The sequence below is a fragment of the Mirounga leonina genome, unplaced genomic scaffold, assembly GCF_011800145.1.
Source record: "Mirounga leonina isolate KUSES-001 unplaced genomic scaffold, KU_Mleo_1.0 Mir_101479, whole genome shotgun sequence".
Classification (NCBI taxonomy): domain Eukaryota; kingdom Metazoa; phylum Chordata; class Mammalia; order Carnivora; family Phocidae; genus Mirounga; species Mirounga leonina.
Window position 1 is genome coordinate 47,592 of NW_023270134.1, and position 19,312 is coordinate 66,903.

The following is a 19,312-nucleotide window of genomic DNA, read 5'->3' on the forward strand; positions in this document are numbered from 1 at the left end:
TTCAAGTCCCAGTTCTGTATCTCAGGCAACCATAATCTGAGTTAGTCATTCCTAGGCTGCAAAATGAGAGAATAGTTCCTGTTTCTCCTCTCTAGGCGGTTGTGAAGATTACAATAGAAAATGTAAGTGGAAAGTATTGCATAAACTGTAACCTAAAAAAAAAAAAAGGCTTAAAACGTCAAGCAAAGTAAGCAAAAGAATTTAAGTACCAGAGTTTGAGAACAGGGCGGGACCGAAAAGTAAAGTGGGGAGGGGGCTCCGGGATTATCCCCGTGGGCGTGCATGGAATGGACCATATTATAGGGGAGGGGAGCCCCATCTAAAAAGGAAGGTTCTGGATTTAAAATTATCCCTAAATTACGAAACCTGAAATATGAACTTTTCCCTCATTAAATATTTCAACTGGAACCTAACTCGACGTTCAGTGATACTCCTGCTTCAGTCTACTGATTTCAAACAACATCCCACCCACGCATCTCCGTCCCCTTCTCTCATCCGTTCGTCACTTTTCTGCCCCCGCCCCCCGCGGCCCCAGCCGGGGGGCAGTAGTTTCCACTACGCTGAAGGGGGAGGTAGTAACGGACTCCTCCATCTACGTGCCTCGGGGAGGGGGCATATGAGTCGCCACGTTCCAGAGAACCGCAAGAGGTCCGGCCAAGAGACGCGGAGTCGCGAGGAAATCCTAGCCAAGGACGCGGCGTCGGCGCAGGCGGCGAGAGGGGAAGCCCGCAGCCGCCGTGCGGGCGCGCAGCTTTGCCCTCGACCGCGCCTCCCCGCGCACCCCCCAGCAGCCTCCGCGGGATGGCACCGGCGGGAGGGGGCGGGGCCGGGCGCGCGGCTGCCGCCTCTGCCGCCGCCGCCGCCTCAGCTGCGGCCGGAAACAATAGTGGAGGAGCCCGAGCCGCGCGGAGCTGCTTCTGCGGCGCGCGGAGCCGACGGTAAAGACCTCGCGCCCGGGTCCCCGGCCGGCCCGCGCCTCGGCCCCGCGGTCCCGCGGTCCCGCCGCCTTCGCGCTCCGAGCCGCGCGGCCCTTCGCACGGCCCCGCGCGGGGCGCCCCGACGGACGGAGAGACGGACTCCCGGTCCGCGGCATCGTGCGCGGCGGGCGCGCGCCCCCAACGCCGGATGTGGAGCGGGGGCCTGGCTCCCCGAGGCGCTGAGTCCCGGGCTGACGGGCTGCCTTGGCCCTCGGACGCCTTCTTCCTGGGCTGGAGGAAGTGCGGGGCGAAGGGACCCCAAGGCACCTCCCGGCCCGGCTTGGGCACCCCGGCTCCGGCCGTCCCGGACCCGCACGGTGGAGCCTCTGCCCAGCCTTCCGTGCGGGTGCTTTAGACGCTGCCGGGACGTCCTCGGGTGTTCGCGCTTCCACGTGTATTTTCCTGCCGCGGATCTCCGATAGGAAGCCTCGCCACGTCGAGTTAGCGAAACGCATCTCAGGGTTCCCACAATGAAGTTAGCAAAGCAGTGTCCCGAACAGGTCGTTTTTCCTGTATTTAACAGCATTAAGTAGGTTGAAAGACGCCCCGGCCGCGCTGCTAAGCTCCCTGTGCCTGGGCCGGGGATGGGGCAGAGCAGAACCCCCGCAACCTGCTTTCCTTCAGGTCCCCTCCTCAACCGAATGAAATACGGGATCAGAAAAAGGCATTTAGGCATAGTGACACCTATGACAAGGCTTTAAGTTTGACTAGCTTTGTGTCATTACACAGTAAGAGGGATACTGAAGTACAAGTATGGCGATGCTTGTTTGATGAGTCTGTTGCATTAGATAAAGAGCATCCTTCTCCTAGAAGTTCCTAATATTACCATACTGTCGGGTTCTTGAAATTGCATGACTTTCTCTTTCTGTTTCTTAACAGGGGCACTATGACCGAAGAGGAGCAGTTTGTGAACATTGATTTGAACGATGACAACATCTGCAGTGTTTGTAAACTGGGAACAGACAAAGAAACACTCTCCTTCTGCCACGTTTGTTTTGAGCTAAATATTGAGGGTAAGGACACAGTATAGATCGATTTTATGGCATGAACTTTACTTTTGCTGAACTGGTTATAAGGTAAAATAAAATTTCTTGAATGACTGGAAATTGTGCCAAGTATGATGTGTGAAGATCTGTTAAAGATAAGGATTTATGGAAACTGAAGCTGAAGTTCTCACAGCTGTGAACTTAAATGTTTACCTTTTTTTTTTTTAAACTCCCACAGTACTAACCCCATTTCTGCTAATATAAAAAACAAAGTATGAGTATTGGTTAGTAAACATGTTTTCTGGTTTGAGACTATTAAGTTGTCAAGTTTAATAGATCTGTGTGTATGCTTTTGTTCTTTAGTTGATGGGCAAATGTAATTTAATTCTTTTGGCCTTCCATGCTGGTACCTGACTGAGGTAAGCTAGAACTTTTCCCTAGTGCTGTCTTATCTGGAAAAACTTAAATTTTTAGATAACCTCTTTTCAGTAATCACACACACTTTCAATAGTTTTTAAAAATTAAAAAGGTTTTTTACATTTCTTAATAGTATCTCTGAAAGCATATGAAAAAGAGTTCTCCAAATATTAAAAAAAAAGTTATCATGTACTATTTGTTTGGATTGGTATACAGTTAATGTGTGTATAGACATTAATAGTTTGCCCTCAAGAAACATGAGGGATGTGGTTTTTTTCTTTAATCTTGATGTTATGGACCCTGACTTTCAAAAAATATGACTCAAACTAAAAAGAATCTTAATATTCTTAAAATAAAAAAGTATAATTATATGATATTCATTTTCCATTTAAGATCATATTGGTTATGATAGCTTTGCCATTTTACTCTGGAAGAATTACAGTTGCTGAACATGATAATCGATGGAAGATCTTGGATTTCTTGGGGGTAAATAGAATACGTATAACTTTGTCTTTAATAAGTGTAGTCATTATAACTAATTTAAAAGGGCTCACTTAAAAATACGGTTCTTGTATAGCATCTGAATTACCATGTCCTTAATAATACTACAGTGAAAGATCTAAATTTATGTTCTTTGAAAGTAAGAGTTGGCTCTATATGTATTCTTTTACATTGTTGATTTTTTTTTTTTTTTAAGATTTTATTTATTTATTTGACAGAGACACAATGAGAGAGGGAACACAGGCAGGGGGAGTGGGAGAGAGAGAAGCAGGCTTCCCGCTGAGCAGGGAGCCTGACGTGTGGCTCAATCCCAGGACCCTGGGATCATGACCTGAGCCGAAGGCAGACGCTTAACAACTGAGGCACTCATGCGCCTACATTGTAGATTTTAATTTTGGCTGGGCAAAGACATTAGAAATGATCCAGCTCAAACCTGTATTTTACATTGAAGGAAACTGAGGGCCAAATAGGACCGTTCAAGGTTGCTCTAGTGGTGATGGCGTCCTGTTGTTAGGGCCAGACTCTGTACTAAGCACCTTACATGAGTTACCCTAGTTAACTCAGAATAGCTCTGGCATGGCTTCTGTTGTACATTTTAAAGGTGATGGAACCTAACCTTTGAGACCTAAGAAGTGCACTTCGAAGTCACATAGCAGTAATTGACATGCTAGTGTTTGAAGCCTGGTGATTGTTTCCAGTATATATGATCTTAATACCGTTGAGCTATTGTCAGTAGTTATTTTAGTTGATAGGGCTGATATTAGAAACCCATTTTCCTGAATCCTAATTAGCTATTCTTGCTACTTGGTCAGCCAACTTTTCCTAACCAGTGCTTCCTACTAAATCATCGTTAGTGGGGATCGTGCTGTGATGGACTTTTTCCACAGAAACCTAAACTTCCATAAATTGCTTTTCTCGCCTTTTTAAAATAAGCCTTTTAACTTTTTTTGTCATTATATAGAGAATATACAAATACTCCTCAGGTACCACTTTTGTAAATGTTTCATTTCTGAAAATATCTTTTTCTTTAAAAGATTTATTTATTTTAGAGAGCATGCGTTCTGAGAGCATGGGGGGGTGTAGGGCGGGAGAAGCAAAGGAAGAGGGAGAGAGAATCTCAAGCTGACTCCTCACTAAGCATGGGCTCTGTTTCAGGACCATGAGATCGTGATCCGAGCCAAAATCGTGTTTGACACTTAACCAACTAAGCCACCCAGGTGCCCCGTGATAACATATTTTTTTTAATTTTATTTTATTTTTAAGATTCTATTTATTTGAGAGAGAGCATGAACAGTGGGGGAGGGGCAGTGGGAGAGGCAGACTCCCTGCTTAGCAGGGAGCCCAATGTAGGGCAATACAGGGCTCCATCCCAGGACCATGAGATCATGACCTGAGCCAAAGGCATACGCTTAATGGACTGAACCACCCAGGCGCCCCCGCCCCCTAATAATATCTATCTTAATATATAAGTCATATGTTGTTGAAATAATAGTTATGTTTAACTTAAAAGACCGTTCTCAATTTGAATTAGAACTGTTTCATTTTGTACTCTACATACACTTAGGATTTTATGTATATATATATATATATATATATATATATATATATATTTTTTTTTTTTTTAAGATTTATTTATTTGAGAGAGCGAGAATGAGAGAGAGAGAGTACATGACAGGGGGAGGGTTAGAGGGAGAAGCAGCCTCCTTGCTGAGCAGGGAGCCCGATGCGGGACTTGATCCAGGGACTCCAGGATCATGACCTGAGCCAAAGGCAGTCGCTTAACCAACTGAGCCACCCAGGCACCCCAATATTTTAAAATGTGAATTAAACCTTCATGAGGAAAAATTATTTTAGAATTAAACTTTTTTATCTCAATTTATTTGATATGAGTTCTCCCAAATATACAGATTTTTATATTTACTGCACTAGTCTATTATAACCATTTTAACTTAATGTCATAAGATTATTATAGGAGAAAACTCTGAATTCCACAGAATTTTGGTTTTCATAGCAGTATACAGGTTTTTAAAAGTCAATGAAAAAAAAAAAGTGATAATAAAGTAATTACATACCTGAAAAATAACAAGGTATATTCTTGTCTATGTCAGTAAATCTGTTAAAGTGTTTTAAGGTTTAGAACACTTTAAGTTACAAAGCTGTTAGCACAATGCAAGTCAATGAATGTTAGAATGTAAGAAGAACTTGTAAAACATGACATTTAACTTCACTAGTTTCGTATAACTTTTTGTAGTACGGTAATGTTGATCTTACCTGGTTAGCTAAATTTGCTCTGAAGCATTCTGTTTTCTCTGCTAAGAGACCAGTTAAAAATTTTCTTAAGGAATAATAACAGTTTACCTAACTTTGACTCCACACATTTGTAGTAAACAAAAATATTTTATATGTCTTTGGGATTGCTCATTAGGTCAAATCAAAACTGGTCTAATCAAATGACCTCTTGTTTAAAAGCTGTGTGCATGCATATATTTATAAAATGAAAATAAAAGAAGAAAAATAACAAAAGACAGTTAAATCTTGACAGATTTCATATTCTGAGCATGGCTCTAAATTGCCTTTTTTCTGTGACTTTTTGGTAATTAAAAGGAAATAGTACCTACATTTTGTATACTTCCTTGTATACTTCAAGGACCTAAGAAGTGTACTTTGAGAATTCAACTCTTTTGAAATGCTCGTAAGATTGACTTTTCTTCGTACCTGTAATTCACTATTAGAATAATTTGCTTATGGATTAGAACACAGATGCATAAACTTACTAATACTCGTGGCCTATATCCATGGCCCTAAAACACTATAAACTTTTTGTGCATGTATGATCAGATACTCTAATATGCATCATAGTTCATTATGCTAAAATCTCTACAGTTAGTGATGAAATTACTACCTTTCCCTAACCTATTGAGGCTGGGAGGAAGTTAGCCCAGGGCAATCAAGAGCCAGTAACGAAACTCAGTTGTAAAAGGTCAGAGTCAGAAATGAAACTAGAGGGGACAAAGATCCAGGACTCTGATCTGTTACTTTATACTGTCTGTTTCATTTCGTGCCAAAACACTGTGCAAATAATTCTTAGAGCATCCCTACCTTCCTCTAATAATTGACTTCCTTTCTTTTCTGTGAAAATATTTTTTTTTTCCTAAGACTGTATCAGTTCCTCTTATGCCAAGCAAGGTTTTAGTCTAACTTGATGGTTGATTAGTAAGCATCACTAATGCTTACTAGTGCATCTTGGTCTTCTTTCTCCCCCTAATTTGTTGAACTTTCTAGGAACTTTTCTAGAAGCCAATCCAAATTCAGATCCTTGGTAATCTTCCTAGCAAGAAAAATCTATAGGTCTTTTCTCTTGGTTAAAGCACTGGTGAACCCAGTGCTTACTTTTAATCTCGTTCTTCCTTGATTCTGTGTCTTTGACCAAAACACTGTTCACATGGTTAGTAGTCAGGGAGCAGTTTGAATCTCAATATTAAGTCCTGATTCGGTTTGGATGTCAAGACTGGTTATTTACTATTCAGAGTCTGTCGATAGCTCTTCCACTGTCCTGCTTCTGACATATTAGCATCTTCCCACTTAAGTAAAATGACCCACCCCTTGTGATAGGGAAACTGTATATACAGCTAACTGAATCTGGCATTAGCCTCTTTCTGTTGTTTCACATGATTGCAAACATCATACATTTGTATTAACTAAGAGAGCACTTTAAAGTATAAAACTTAATGTAACTTTTGAACTTTAACTTAGTTATCTTTGATACACTTAGAAATACAGACACAAGGTTAATTTTTTTTTTCTTACCTGCCTTTTTGATGCCTTTAAAGTACCTGTGACACTTTAAATAAACTTGAATACTTTTTAAATGGCAGTAACAGTTAAACCTCATTATATGGACAGAAATAGGGAGGGATGGAAGTGGAAAGTGGGTTTGACTGGTGATAAGTTTAAATTCTAGAATATTTTTTAAAAAATAAATTGAATCTAGGCTAACAACATCTAGTGAAGACTTGGGACTTAACTGGTAACCCATCTTTGAGGAGCCAGGTTCCACAGTCTTATCCCTGTCATGGTGGCTTCTTTTTAGTTACTCCCAACTTTCCCTCCCTTTTAACTTTGTTAAGTTTTCTAAATCTAAAGTCTAGGATGAATTTAAAACTTAGATTGTAACCAAATTTTGGTTGGGAAGATATATCCATTAAGAATGAGATCTGGCTATATGTAAGAGGATAATAACGGTGAAATAAAATAGAATGGGTATTTTATATCTCCCATATAAAAAGAAGTTGAATCTGCAGTTGGTATGGTAGCTCCATGATCAGAAGGTCTCAAGCTGCTCCTGTTTTTCTATTCCACCTTCCTTGCCACATACTTAACCGTCTTCAAGTTCATCTGTTAGTAATCTCCTGCATCTAAAAAGGAGTTTTTCCTGAATTTCCACCTAATAGTTTCTTACACATTTCATTGCCCTTGAAGAGAAGCTGCTCCAAATAAAATCAGTGTTTTTCAAAGAAAGGGACAAAGGATATTGAGTAGGCAACAAGCAAAATCAGCCACAGAGAGGCCTTCCTAGTAATTAAAGGTTATTCCACGTTGAGGACACACTATTTGAGCTCCAGCTAATACCAACAAGTAATGCTCTAATGAGTCTTCTAATCCTGGTGTTAGAACTAGAAGGGATTTTAGCAGAATGAAGGTTTATATTCTGAGGATGGACATGCAGCCAGATCACATGTGGACTTGTTGCCAGACAGCCGTAAGAATTTTCAAGTTTCTGACCTGTCTCAGTATATAACATGTAATGATTAATGCTATTGCTCTTAAAGAGAAACCCTCCCCCCCAATATTTTACTCTGTTGGAAACTTGTGTGATGAAGCAAGTTAGAGATTATAATCTTGGAAAAACTCTCCCTACTTTCTCCCTGACTCTGTTCATGATAGACTAACATGGTAGTTCCACCTTCCTCACATCTTTACAAGGAAGATTGCTTTTCTACAGCTGGACACATCTGTCACTGCTCCACTTTTGCTCTGCTGATGAAGCATGTGGGCCCTGGACTCAGACCTGGCCTTGCATCTTGACCCTACCACATACTAGTTGGCTTTTCTTAGCAAGATCCCTAAGTTTCTGTGTCATACTGGTTCTCAAATGTAACCAATAAAAGCAGTTTCATACTTGTATTTCTTAATCTTGAAATTACTGTGCCAGAATCTATTTCAGAAGGCCGAACTCCAGTTGTTGCCATTTGTTCCAAGAAGAGTACTTGGCAGATAAGCAGTGGAGCTCAGATCTGTCTGTTCTTGATGCTCAGGATGGGGCTGCAGAGTAACCGAAGTGGAGTGATACTGTGCTCCAGAGGTCCAGAAACTCCCGGTTGGGCAGACATACTGGAGCCAGACTGTCGAGATTCAAATTCCCATTTACTAACTGAGAGAACTTGGGCAAGTTACTTATGGGCATTATTATTCTGTCAATTCAGCTAGAGGTATATGCCCATCTAAGTTTTAAATAGGGAAAGATTAATACTTATTTTCTCCCATTTATGACACAGTGTATAGCTAAAATGCCTGTAGAAATGACTAGGCAGGTGGGAAACCCTCATTTGCCACTGATTTTTATGCAGAATCAAGCATTTATTATAGCTAACCGAGCTCTCCCATCAAGACTAAGAGGTAAATGGTAGTAGTTCATTTATATGTGGTGGAATGAAGGCTCTGAGGTCAAGTAAAGTTGCCTTAAAGTCACCTTGATAGTAAACGGCACAGAAGGGATTCAGATCAGGTCTGTCATGTCAGAGTTGTTGTACCACTGTGGGAATTGAACTTTTCTCTGTTTGACCTTTGTCATATTTTAAGTGCTTAAATTATAGACCAGCACTTGTATAATGATGCCATTCACTCAGTTGTTTTCCTAATGTTTCTGATTAGTCCTGATAATCCTTATAGGTTTTTGTTTTTCTGGTTTTTTACTGTTAGCATATTCTGTCCTAGCCTTTTTATCCTCACTCTTTGGGCTTTCATGACCTTTTATATAATGAAAACTAGCAAATTAACTCCTGTCTCCTTCCCATCTCCCCACCCCCCAAGCTACACATCAATATATGCAACTAATTTTTAGACATCTTTACTTTTATAATGCATAAGTACTTCAAATTACATGTCTAGATCAAAGCTATTATTCCTACCCTCTCCATATCTCTTTCCAGAATGAGTGAGTGAATAAATAAGCGAATTCCCCCTCCATCCCTTTAACCAAAAATACCAGGGTTGGAAGTCAGGTGTGGAGAAGGTATAGACTTATATGCCTAGCTAAAATACATGCAAGGTAGCTCCACAGAGAGAACCCACCTGTATCTTAATTCTTTTTTTTTTTATAATTTTTTTAAATTTTTTATTTATTTGCGCGAGAGAGAATGAGAGACAGAGAGCATGAGAGGGAAGAGGGTCAGAGGGAGAAGCAGACCCCCTGCTGAGCAGGGAGCCCTATGTGGGACTCGATCCCTGGACTCCAGGATCATGACCTGAGCCGAAGGTAGTCGCTTAACCAACTGAGCCACTCAGGCGCCCCACCTGTATCTTAATTCTTAAAAAGTTACTTCTCAAAGCAGCCTTCCCTGCCTTTCACTGCCCCTTCCCCCCTCCCCCCCCCCCCCCCGCCCCACTCCTCTCCTAATGTTCCTTTCCCCACAGCACCCTTTTCTTCATGGTACTTGTTAAAATTGTTTACTGCAGTTATTTGCTTGTGTATTTGTTGGATGTGCTTCCCTCCCCCCATTTTTAATTCCGTAAGGGCATGGATTCCTTTTAGAGTCTCTTTTATTTGCTAGTATATAATCAGCAGTAGCACAAGGACTGGCAAAGGAGTAATGAATAAATATTTGACTGATGAGTGAATCTATCTAAAGGAGACAAGAGTACTGCTTTTCTTTACATTTCCTTTCCTTTAAACTTCCTCACAGTGAAACTTTTCTGCTGTTTTTCTGCCCTTTTACAGAATTTCATGAGATCTTTCTGGAGTCTCCTAGAGGTTTTATGAATCTTACTAATAGAACTTTGTATCATATTCAAAAAAATAAAATGTAGCCAATACTACTAACTGATAATTGGTTCCTTTTCAGTCAGGAGGATAAAAAACATAGTACTTTTCTCCAAACACAGAGCAAGTACTTTTCTCCAAACACAGAGCAAGAACTTTTAACAGGGCTATGTTTAGAAAGGGTGTTTCTAGATTCATTTTATTCATTGCATTTCTCTTATTCTGGACACCCCAACAGAGTGATTTGTGCTCATAATGATGACCCCAAGGCATTTGATGATCCTGAGTCCTTTTTAAATCAGTGTTAAAAACATATTCCTTAAATCAGTAATTTAAAGTTGAAAACAAGGAAGCAGAATATACAACCCAGAATATCTTAGTAATAGCATCATGATTTTATAATTATATAATTATTTTTATAAAAAGGATTTGTTAGAATATTTAAAAATGGCATTCTGGTTCAACTTCATAGTTATTTCATCCCATTGTGGACAAAGATGAAAAATGTTTTATGAGATACAGAAATAAGTCTAGATTGAAAATCTTTAATATGTAGGTCAAAATTATTCTCAGTAAAGGGATACAAGTTTTGTGATTAAAATAATTTAAAACTGTTACTGGGAAGTTGATAAAGAGAAATCAGCTACCCAGAAATAAAAGGGTAATTTTTCTGTTCCATGCAAAGTAATATTGGCCTGTGAAGAAAGAAGACAAAAGTAGGTTTCTCTGTTCTCTGGAAGAAGTGAAATACCACTCTCAAGTTGGGAGAAGCTAGTTCAACTGTCAGTAAATACTTAAGGCATTTACATTTTTAGATAAGGGACTTATCTAAATTATAGGTATTGTTTGTCAAGTATTATGCACCTTACATGCATTGTTTTTTTTGTTTGTTTGTTTTAAGATTGATTTATTTTGACAGAAAGAGAGACAGCGAGAGAGGGAACACAAGCAGGGGGAATGGGAGAGAAAGAAGCAGGCTTCCCACTGAGCAGGGAGCCAGATGTGGGGCTCAATCCGAGGATTCTGGGATCATGACCTGAGCCGAAGGCAGACCCTTAACAACTGAGCCACCCAGGCGCCTTGCATTGTTTTATTTCTTAATATAACTGTAAAGTACTGTGTTACCACAATTTGATTAATAAGGAAGGTGAGCAGAGAGTCTAGGTAACTAGTCCAAAACTGCACAGCTTACAAGTCCAGACCCAAGGCCTCTGACTCTAAAAAACCAAGTGCCGGGCGCCTGGGTGGCTCAGTTGGTTGGGCGCCTGCCTTCGGCTCAGGTCATGATCCTGGAGTCCTGGGATCGAGTCCCACATCGGGCTCCCTGCTCAGCGGGGGGTCTGCTTCTCCCTCTGCCCTCTTCCCTCTCGTGCTCTCTGTCTCTCATTCTCTCTCTCTCAAATAAATAAATAAAATCTTTAAAAACAAAAAAAACAAGTGCCTAAATCATTTCTGCCTCCAAAGAAAACTACATGAACTATTAAAATTTAGGAGACATTAAGTAACTTTTAGGCAAAGTTAGAGATGAATTATACAAACGTGAATATTGAGGCAAGGAACAAAATCTGGGTCTCAAGAGAGATGTAATTTTTTAAAAATTATTTCTACCCATATTTAATTAATGCATGTTCAGTGGAATATCTGAAAATGTACATTTCTGATGACCTAAGAGAGTGGAATGATGCAGTCTCCATATAGATTGTAATCTCAACAATCTGTCAAGAAAATACAGTTTTTAGAACTCTTAAGTTGGACTGGTAATGATCAGGGAGAAGGGACACATACATGTGATGGTCTTTCCATTCCTGCCCAGAAAGGATAAGCTAGTTGAGAGTAGACTGACATTTGCTATAGAATCATGCAGGTGTCAGCTTGTATTGAGGTAATGGTTCTAACGCTGTTCTCTGTCCTCCCAACCATCCAGGTAATGGAGGCTAACATAGCCTGATCAGTCTTTCTCTCAAGAGGAAATAGGATTTTGAGTAAGTGGAGGCAATCAGTGCAAACACAAGTGAAAATGTTAGCACCATTCCTGGAATTGCACACCGTGTTCCTTTTGCTCATCGGCCCCAGTAAGTGCCTGGGGTGCTTTGAGAAAGAGAGAAAGAGTAGTTTGAGGTGAGTTTTCTAGAAAGTTTGAGTTTAGAAGATAATGAGCATTGAACTTAACTACATCAGTAGAACATTTTAGAAATATTTAGGACATATGTAGAAATATTGCACCTCTGTTGATGTTCTAATAAAACTTAAAATTTTCCAGTGTTTATTACTGAATATAATATGAAGACAACATATTTTTATATTTGTATAGCACTTTGGAAATTGGAAGGTGCTTTTACAGCACCTTAAATTTAATCTCCACATCATATAGGAAATTAACATTAAGTGTGAATTTCAAATATAGTAATATATGAAAAATGTGTAAGTGATTGAAACCAAAGTGGCTAACACTGAAAAATTGTCAAAATGTGGTATTAACTATAGTTCTAGTTAGAGTGGATTTAAATTATGCTAATACAATTTGGCACACCATCTGTTAGGATTTTGATAAGGGGAATAAACCCATTAAACACAGCCTTGGATTTATAGTTTGTGATAAGGGAACATTGTTTATTTACAAATAATTTTAAACTGGTGTATCTATTTCTGGTAGCTTTTTTTTTTTTTTTTTAAGATTTATTTATTTGACAGAGGGAAACACAGTGAGAGAGGGAATACAAGCAGGGGGAGTGGGAGAGGGAGAAGCAGGCTTCCCGCCAAGCAGGGAAGCCCGATGTGGGGCCTGATCCCAGGACCATGACCTGAGCCGAAGGCAGACGCTTAATGACTGAGCCACCCAGGTGCTCCGATTTCTGGTAGCTTTTTGCCCTTACTGTCTCAGTTGTATACCAGAAAGGCAGAATAATGATTTCTGTATACCCATTAAAATCTAAATCTCGTAATTAAAGCTATGTCATTGGGTCCATAGCAATTTTTTTAAGCCCAGTTATTCAGTAAAAATTAAGCAACTGCCAGAAATTCTAGTAGCTGAGGATAAGACATTGAACAAAACAAACATAAATCCCCACCATTGCAAACTTTACTTGAGAAGAGGTAAAAGACAATAGAATAAATGAATTATATAGCATGTTAGAAGAGGATACGGGATTATTTGCCTTTATGAAGTATAAATTCAGTCACCAATATATTTTTCCATGTATTATCTTACTTAAAATTCACACTTATTGTTCATTTCCTATGTAATAACGTGGGGATTAAATTTAATAGACAGTAAAAGCACCTTCCAATGTCTACAGTGTTCTACAAATATAGTTAAATGACATTATTAATATCTAAAACTTAGGATAACTGATGGAATAATATCTACAATGAATTTAAGGAACAAAAATTGCTAGTCTGATTTGAAAACAGCCCATATGTTGAGGAATTTTAGTGGCATTGGGGAGTATTTCAAAATTAACATAAAGTACGTAACGATCTTTAAGTATTGGGCACAGTGTAAAAAATTTTAAAGTTTTTGTGTTCTTTCTACTTCCTCATTAACTCTGTTAATATTTGCCCTGAGAACATTTCTGTTTATTTTTAAAGTATCCTTTATAATCTTGACTTTGTTACTTTGGCTCCTCAGATTATTTTCAGGATATCATCAATTTTCAACTCAATGTCAAGCAACATTTTGGCTATATTTCTACTACAAAGTAGAATAAATACAATATAAATAAAATATAATTCCTACATACTGTATCAGAAAGTTCTCCAGAAAACTCAGTTTTAGGTTACCAGTGTATTTATTAACTGTGTCTGATAAATACCAGCCATAAATGTCTTGAGAAAGAAATTAAGATCTTAATTAATCCAGTTAAGACTGGATATAGAAAAATTTCATGCTTTTTACGGGCTGTCTTTTCTACCACCCACTCTTCTTAATTCATTTATTTACCCTCTCCTCCATTTGTTTTAACTTATGCTTACTCATCATCTTACCAGCCTACAGTTATCATCTCTGTATCCTGCCAGATTGACCAAAAGGTGATTAGAATGGCAGAAATGCTCATGTCTCCCATATTTAAAAGGAAAAATCAAGCAAAAACACTCTTTCCTTTAAACCATAGTTCTTGAAACAGTAGTGTTCATTCATGGTCTCCTCTGTCTGTCCTCCCATCTTACTCTTCAGCGCCCCTATAATTGGTCACCATTTTCAAAATCTGACATTTAACATTTCCCACTTCCTTGAAATGCTTGACTCCCTGGGTTCCATGATAAAATACATGTCTTCTTATTTCTATCCAGGTTTCTGTCTTTCCAGGTTCATTGCCTGTTACAGGTCCCTGAAATACTAGTGTTTTCATTGAATTCTGTCCTTGCCTTCTCATATTGCACTCCTCTGTTTCTTTGACCGCAGTGTCTTCAACCATACCTCTGTACTTTACCATAGACACAGTGCCAGGCCAAACCAAATCTTTCTTCTAAGTGCCAGACCTGTATATTCACCTGCTTGCTAGACCCCTCCAGTTAGATATTCTATACATGTCTTGAATTCAAGTTTCTTGAACTAAATGTTATCTCTACTTCCATATACACACGCAATTTATATTTCATTCTTTTGTTCACATGAAACTCTGGGCTTCTTATGCAGAGATTTTGGTTCAATAGGTCTAGAGTTGAGTCTAGAAATTTGCATGTGAACAAGAATCCCAGCTAATTCTTCAGCAGATGGTTCTCAGGAGCAAACTTTGAAAAAGCACCATTAGTGAATGAATGGTTCCAGGTTCTTCAGGACTTCCCATGTAGAGTTGTGTAGGTGCAGGGATGTGTAGAGCAGAAATCTTACCTAGGCTCTGCTGTTCAAGCTGTATGCCCTGGCAGGGATAATTTTCTGATATACAAAGGCGAATTGGCCTATGAGTTAGCAGCTGATCCTATCTGCTACCCGACTCCTTCCACCCACCCTCTCTTTGCAGTCTGTCCCTGAGTCCTATTGATTCTCTCCCACTTGTTCCCTACTTTTCATTCCCGCTGCTGTACTTTTGTCCAGGCCCTTTTTCCTCACCAGTATTTCCTCAAGACCACTTAATTCATTTCATAGATTCAATCCCTTTATCCCCCTCACTGCCCTACACCCCCAGTTCTCCCTCAGTATCAAGAAAGGTCTTTAAAGTACAGATCTCTTCCTGTCATTCATTGTCATAGAACTAACTGTCCACTGACTCCTTGCCATTTTCTTCAGGTTAAGTTATTAGCTCCCTAGCATGACATTTAAAATGTGTTCATCTGCCACTTTCATCTTCCATTAGTCTTCCAAAGGGGTGCCCCCTCCATCTCTGTCCTTCTCACTCCGGTTCCCTCCCTTTCTTTCTCTTCTCCATGTCTTGGTTTGTCTAAGTTTCCTCTGCTCTAAACACCATTTACTTCTCCGTTCTCCTGGTATGCAACAGCTCAGCTTTTGGGAGTACATTTAAATAGAGGTGATGATAAATAACATCGTTGCCTGTGTTCATGGGGCAGCTGTGAGGATCACACAGATAATGAATATAGAAGCCCTGTGGTAAATATAGTATGTGATGTGAATGTTAGTATTTAAATTCAAATATAGAAAGATTTTGTTTGCATTTCATCTCAAAAGATGAAATACTGAAAAGATTCCTGTGATTGGTTTGTATATTGAACAGCTTCTCCATTTAATGTTTTATGTACATTGAGGAGGCTTGAATTTATTCCAAGTTTACCTTCGGGGAGCCAGAGGGAGAGAGAAAATCTTAAGTAGGCTTCACGCCCAGCACGGAGCCCATTGGTGCGGCTCAATCTCACGACCCTGAGATACCTGAGCCAAAATCAAGAGTCGGATGCTTAACCTACTGAGCCACCGAGGCGCCCCTGAGTTTACCTTTCTGTGATTTGATTTCAGTAGGTTTTTCTGCTCTAGCTTTCATCATTTCCCTCATGTAGCAGCTGCTCAGAAAATCCTTTCACCACAGTTTGTTTTTTATCAACAATATAAAACTGTGTTCACTTGTGTCCTTTTCCCTTACTTCCTTTGGGTCTTTGGGTCTTCACCGAGGATTGCCAGATAAAACTATAATGTGGTTATGATTTTCTTTGGGGCAGGAGAACTGCTTTCATTTGAAGGTAAATATTTTTCCTTGCTCCATACATTGTTAGTCTAAGAAAATTCTCACAGTCTTGGTAAAACTTGAGAATTTTAGGCATGTGTGCCTTTTACCATTTTAGTATCTCAGTCTTTATTGTTTCACTTAGTCCATTGGAACATACAATACAATACTTAAAGCATAATTTGTCTTGGAGCAAGGAATGCTGTGTTCTTTCCCAAACCAAAATGTATTTCTTCACAGGCATTTTTTAAATGTTTTTCATTGAAAAAGCAAATTATGCCTGTTACAGAAAAATCAAAATACAGAAAGCAGTAAGAATATTAAGATTCAGGGGCGCCTAGGTGGCTCAGTCGTTAAGCATCTGCCTTTGGCTCAGGTCATGATCCCAGAATCCTGGGATCGAGCCCCGCATCCGGCTCCCTGCTCTGCAGGAAGCCTGCTTCTCCCTCTCCCACTCCCCGTGCTTGTGTTCCCTCTCTCACTGTGTCTCTCTCTGTCAAATAAATAAATAAAATCCTTAAAATATATATATATATATTAAGATTCATAGTCGCACCTACCTATCTACCATCAATTTCTTGATACTTTTGGTATGTTCTTCTAAATTATTTTCTGCAGTAGATTATGTATGTGTATGTGCATGCACACATGTATAGTAAATTGTATTTAAAAAATGAAATCAAACTGTATGTACCAACTAATAATCAGCCTTTTCATTTACTGTATTATATTAGGAACATCGTTTTCATGTTAGGTAAAATTCTACCACTTTTTCTTTAAGGTTGCATCCCATTGTACCCTAATTTATTTAGCCACTATCCCATTGATGAATGTTTAGCTTCCTTGCAATATACCAGTACTAAAACATCTTTATACGTACATCTTTTATGCATGTCTGATTAAATCCCCATTCTGTTGTAGCTTAAATTCCCAGGGGTAGACTTTTAGATCAGAGGCACGTCCCAATCTGCAGTCCTATCATTTGTTTTAATGGCTTCCATTACTGCTGAATTAATACCATGTAATCTTCCAATTAAAAAAAAAAAAACTATTTGTTTCACGATGGGAAAATTTTATTGTACGTCAGTTCTCCAACCCCTTTGTTTAGTTCTTTCTACTCTAGAATTACTATAATGCAATTTTAACACATAGTCACAATATTTTTTTATTTTAGCATTTTGCAGTATGATTCATCAATTATTATTGCTTTTTTTTAGCTTTAGTTTTTCTTATCAAATGGTTAGTGAATTGTAATGATTGTTTCCCATCAGCCTGAACTTTTACCATTTACTACCTATAGCAGTAAATGAATTATACATGCTTTCAAATTCACTAGCTAATATATCTCTACTAGATGCTGCTATTTAGCATTTATTTAAGGAATAGTCAACTAGAATTTCAGGAACTGTGATTCAAATACATGCAGAAGTTTGAAATGCAAAACTGAGGTTTTAAAATAGCTGGGGGGCAGCTTTTCATTTTTTCTTATTTGTAAGAAAATATATCATTCAGAACCTTAACCAGGCAGACAAGGTTTCATGAGATAAATAAAGGGCAAAGAATTCATACACCTATCACATTTCTGACTTTTGAACCTGTAATTTTACCTTGTCATAATGATTTGTCCCCATTCATCTGGTGTTACTCTAAAGGTGGTTTCTTTTCAGTCTTTCTTTTGTTTAAGTAACATGTATCTTTTTAACTTTATTTTTAGGAAAGTTGGGGGTTTTGGGTTTTTTTCTGCAAATTAGTGTCTCTTTGTGTCACATATAAGTAAATATTTAAAACTGGTAACTCAAATCATACTACAGTAAATTTGTGTAGCTTTTTAGGAGTCTTTTATGACAACTTCGTGCACAAAAACAATTTTAGAATAAACATCAGTACACTCAGTTAAAGCTCTTTTGGAGAAAATGGAACAAGTAGAGGTTTATTTGGGTCAGTTGGATTATTGACTTAAAACTTTTTATAGTGCAACTTTGTGCCACTTAAAAATTATAGTCTAAATTTGACATAATTTTAATGTATTAGAAAAACAGATTTAGCTTTTTGTATTGTATGCTGCTGTGAGCTTAGTATCCCATATGAAATCATCAGTAAGAACATGGGTAGCTTCCATCCATGTTCTCATTCTAAGTACCCTTTTTGCTTAATTACCTCTGGACAAACTGCCCCTGTCCAATTTGATAGCCTGACCACAATGTGGTCATTAAACTTAATTAAAATTAGATAAGGTTAAAACTTTAGTTCCTTGGTCATATCAGCTACATTCAAATGCTTAATAGCTACAGGTGGCTGGTGGCTACCGTGTTGGATAGCACAGATAAAGAACCTGTCCATCATCACAGAAAGTTCTATTGGACATTGCTAGTTAAAAAACAGGTAGCTAAATTAGGGAATAGAATTGAGTGTGGATTGTTATTTTTTGTACGGTTAGTAATAAATAGTTGTTATGTAGGTGTGTTTCCCCAGTGTTCCAACTGTTAAAATGAAAAAGTAAATTTCACTGAGCGGTTCTCTTTTTAACAAGTCATTTGCAGTTTATATATCTCCTTTCAATACCAGACCTCAGTTCCTTAGTTATTGGAGATTGCAGTTTATCTTTTAACATTATCTCTCTGAACTCTTGCTCACTAAAATTTTCCCTTATAATTAATTTACTGGATTAAGCTGTTTAACTGCTTAATCCTTCTCTTAGCACACATAAAAACTTTAGAATGGAATAAACATCTCTAAGCTGCATTCTGCTGTCTAAAGACCACCTGTTGGCATATCTTTCTTTAGGGCAGTGATTCTCAAAATGTGGAAAAGCAAGTTGCTGAACCCATCTATATATTGTCTTATTGTGGTTGCCAGCAGTTCCATCTGCTAAATGCAGAGATAAGCAATTACCCATTACTTTTAAACAGTATGTTTGGTACTTGAATAGGATACACTCTTAAGTGACTCCTCAGTTAGCTAAAGGCATGGGGTGGGAGGGAATAGGACACTGTTATAACCACAGTACTCACTAAGGCACATAGGACAACCAAGAAAAATAGAAGCCTAGCCTGTTGTGGGTGGGAGAGGAGGCAGGTGCTTCAGCTATCTATCCTTGGCCTTTGGTTTGATTTCCTACCTTTAGTCCCATGACACAATAGACGATCTGAGCTTCCTCCACTGTTGAGTGGCTGTGGTGGGCAGTAGATACAGTAGTAATAACTCTTCTTGAATCCTAGCTTGGCTGCTCCTGCTAGCTCATCAGATGGAGAATAGCCTGGTCGAGTTTGGTGTCAAAGCATC

General features: G+C 38.9%; 1 protein-coding gene across 3 annotated transcripts in view; it reads left to right on the forward strand.

Moving 5' to 3' along the window:
• The first annotated feature begins 858 nt into the window (after positions 1–858).
• CUNH21orf91 (chromosome unknown C21orf91 homolog) overlaps positions 859–19,312 on the forward strand; it is a 32,648-nt gene continuing 14,194 nt past the window's right edge. Inside the window, exons 1-2 of one of the 3 annotated variants that reach the window (XM_035028118.1) lie at positions 859–938; positions 1,857–1,990. In XM_035028118.1, the coding sequence (XP_034884009.1) occupies positions 1,864–1,990 (127 nt within the window). In that variant the 5' untranslated portion in view covers positions 859–938; positions 1,857–1,863. Of the gene's footprint in view, positions 939–968; positions 1,478–1,856; positions 2,867–19,312 lie in introns of those variants that run through there. The other 2 variants (XM_035028196.1, XM_035028281.1) reach the window with 2 other exon arrangements.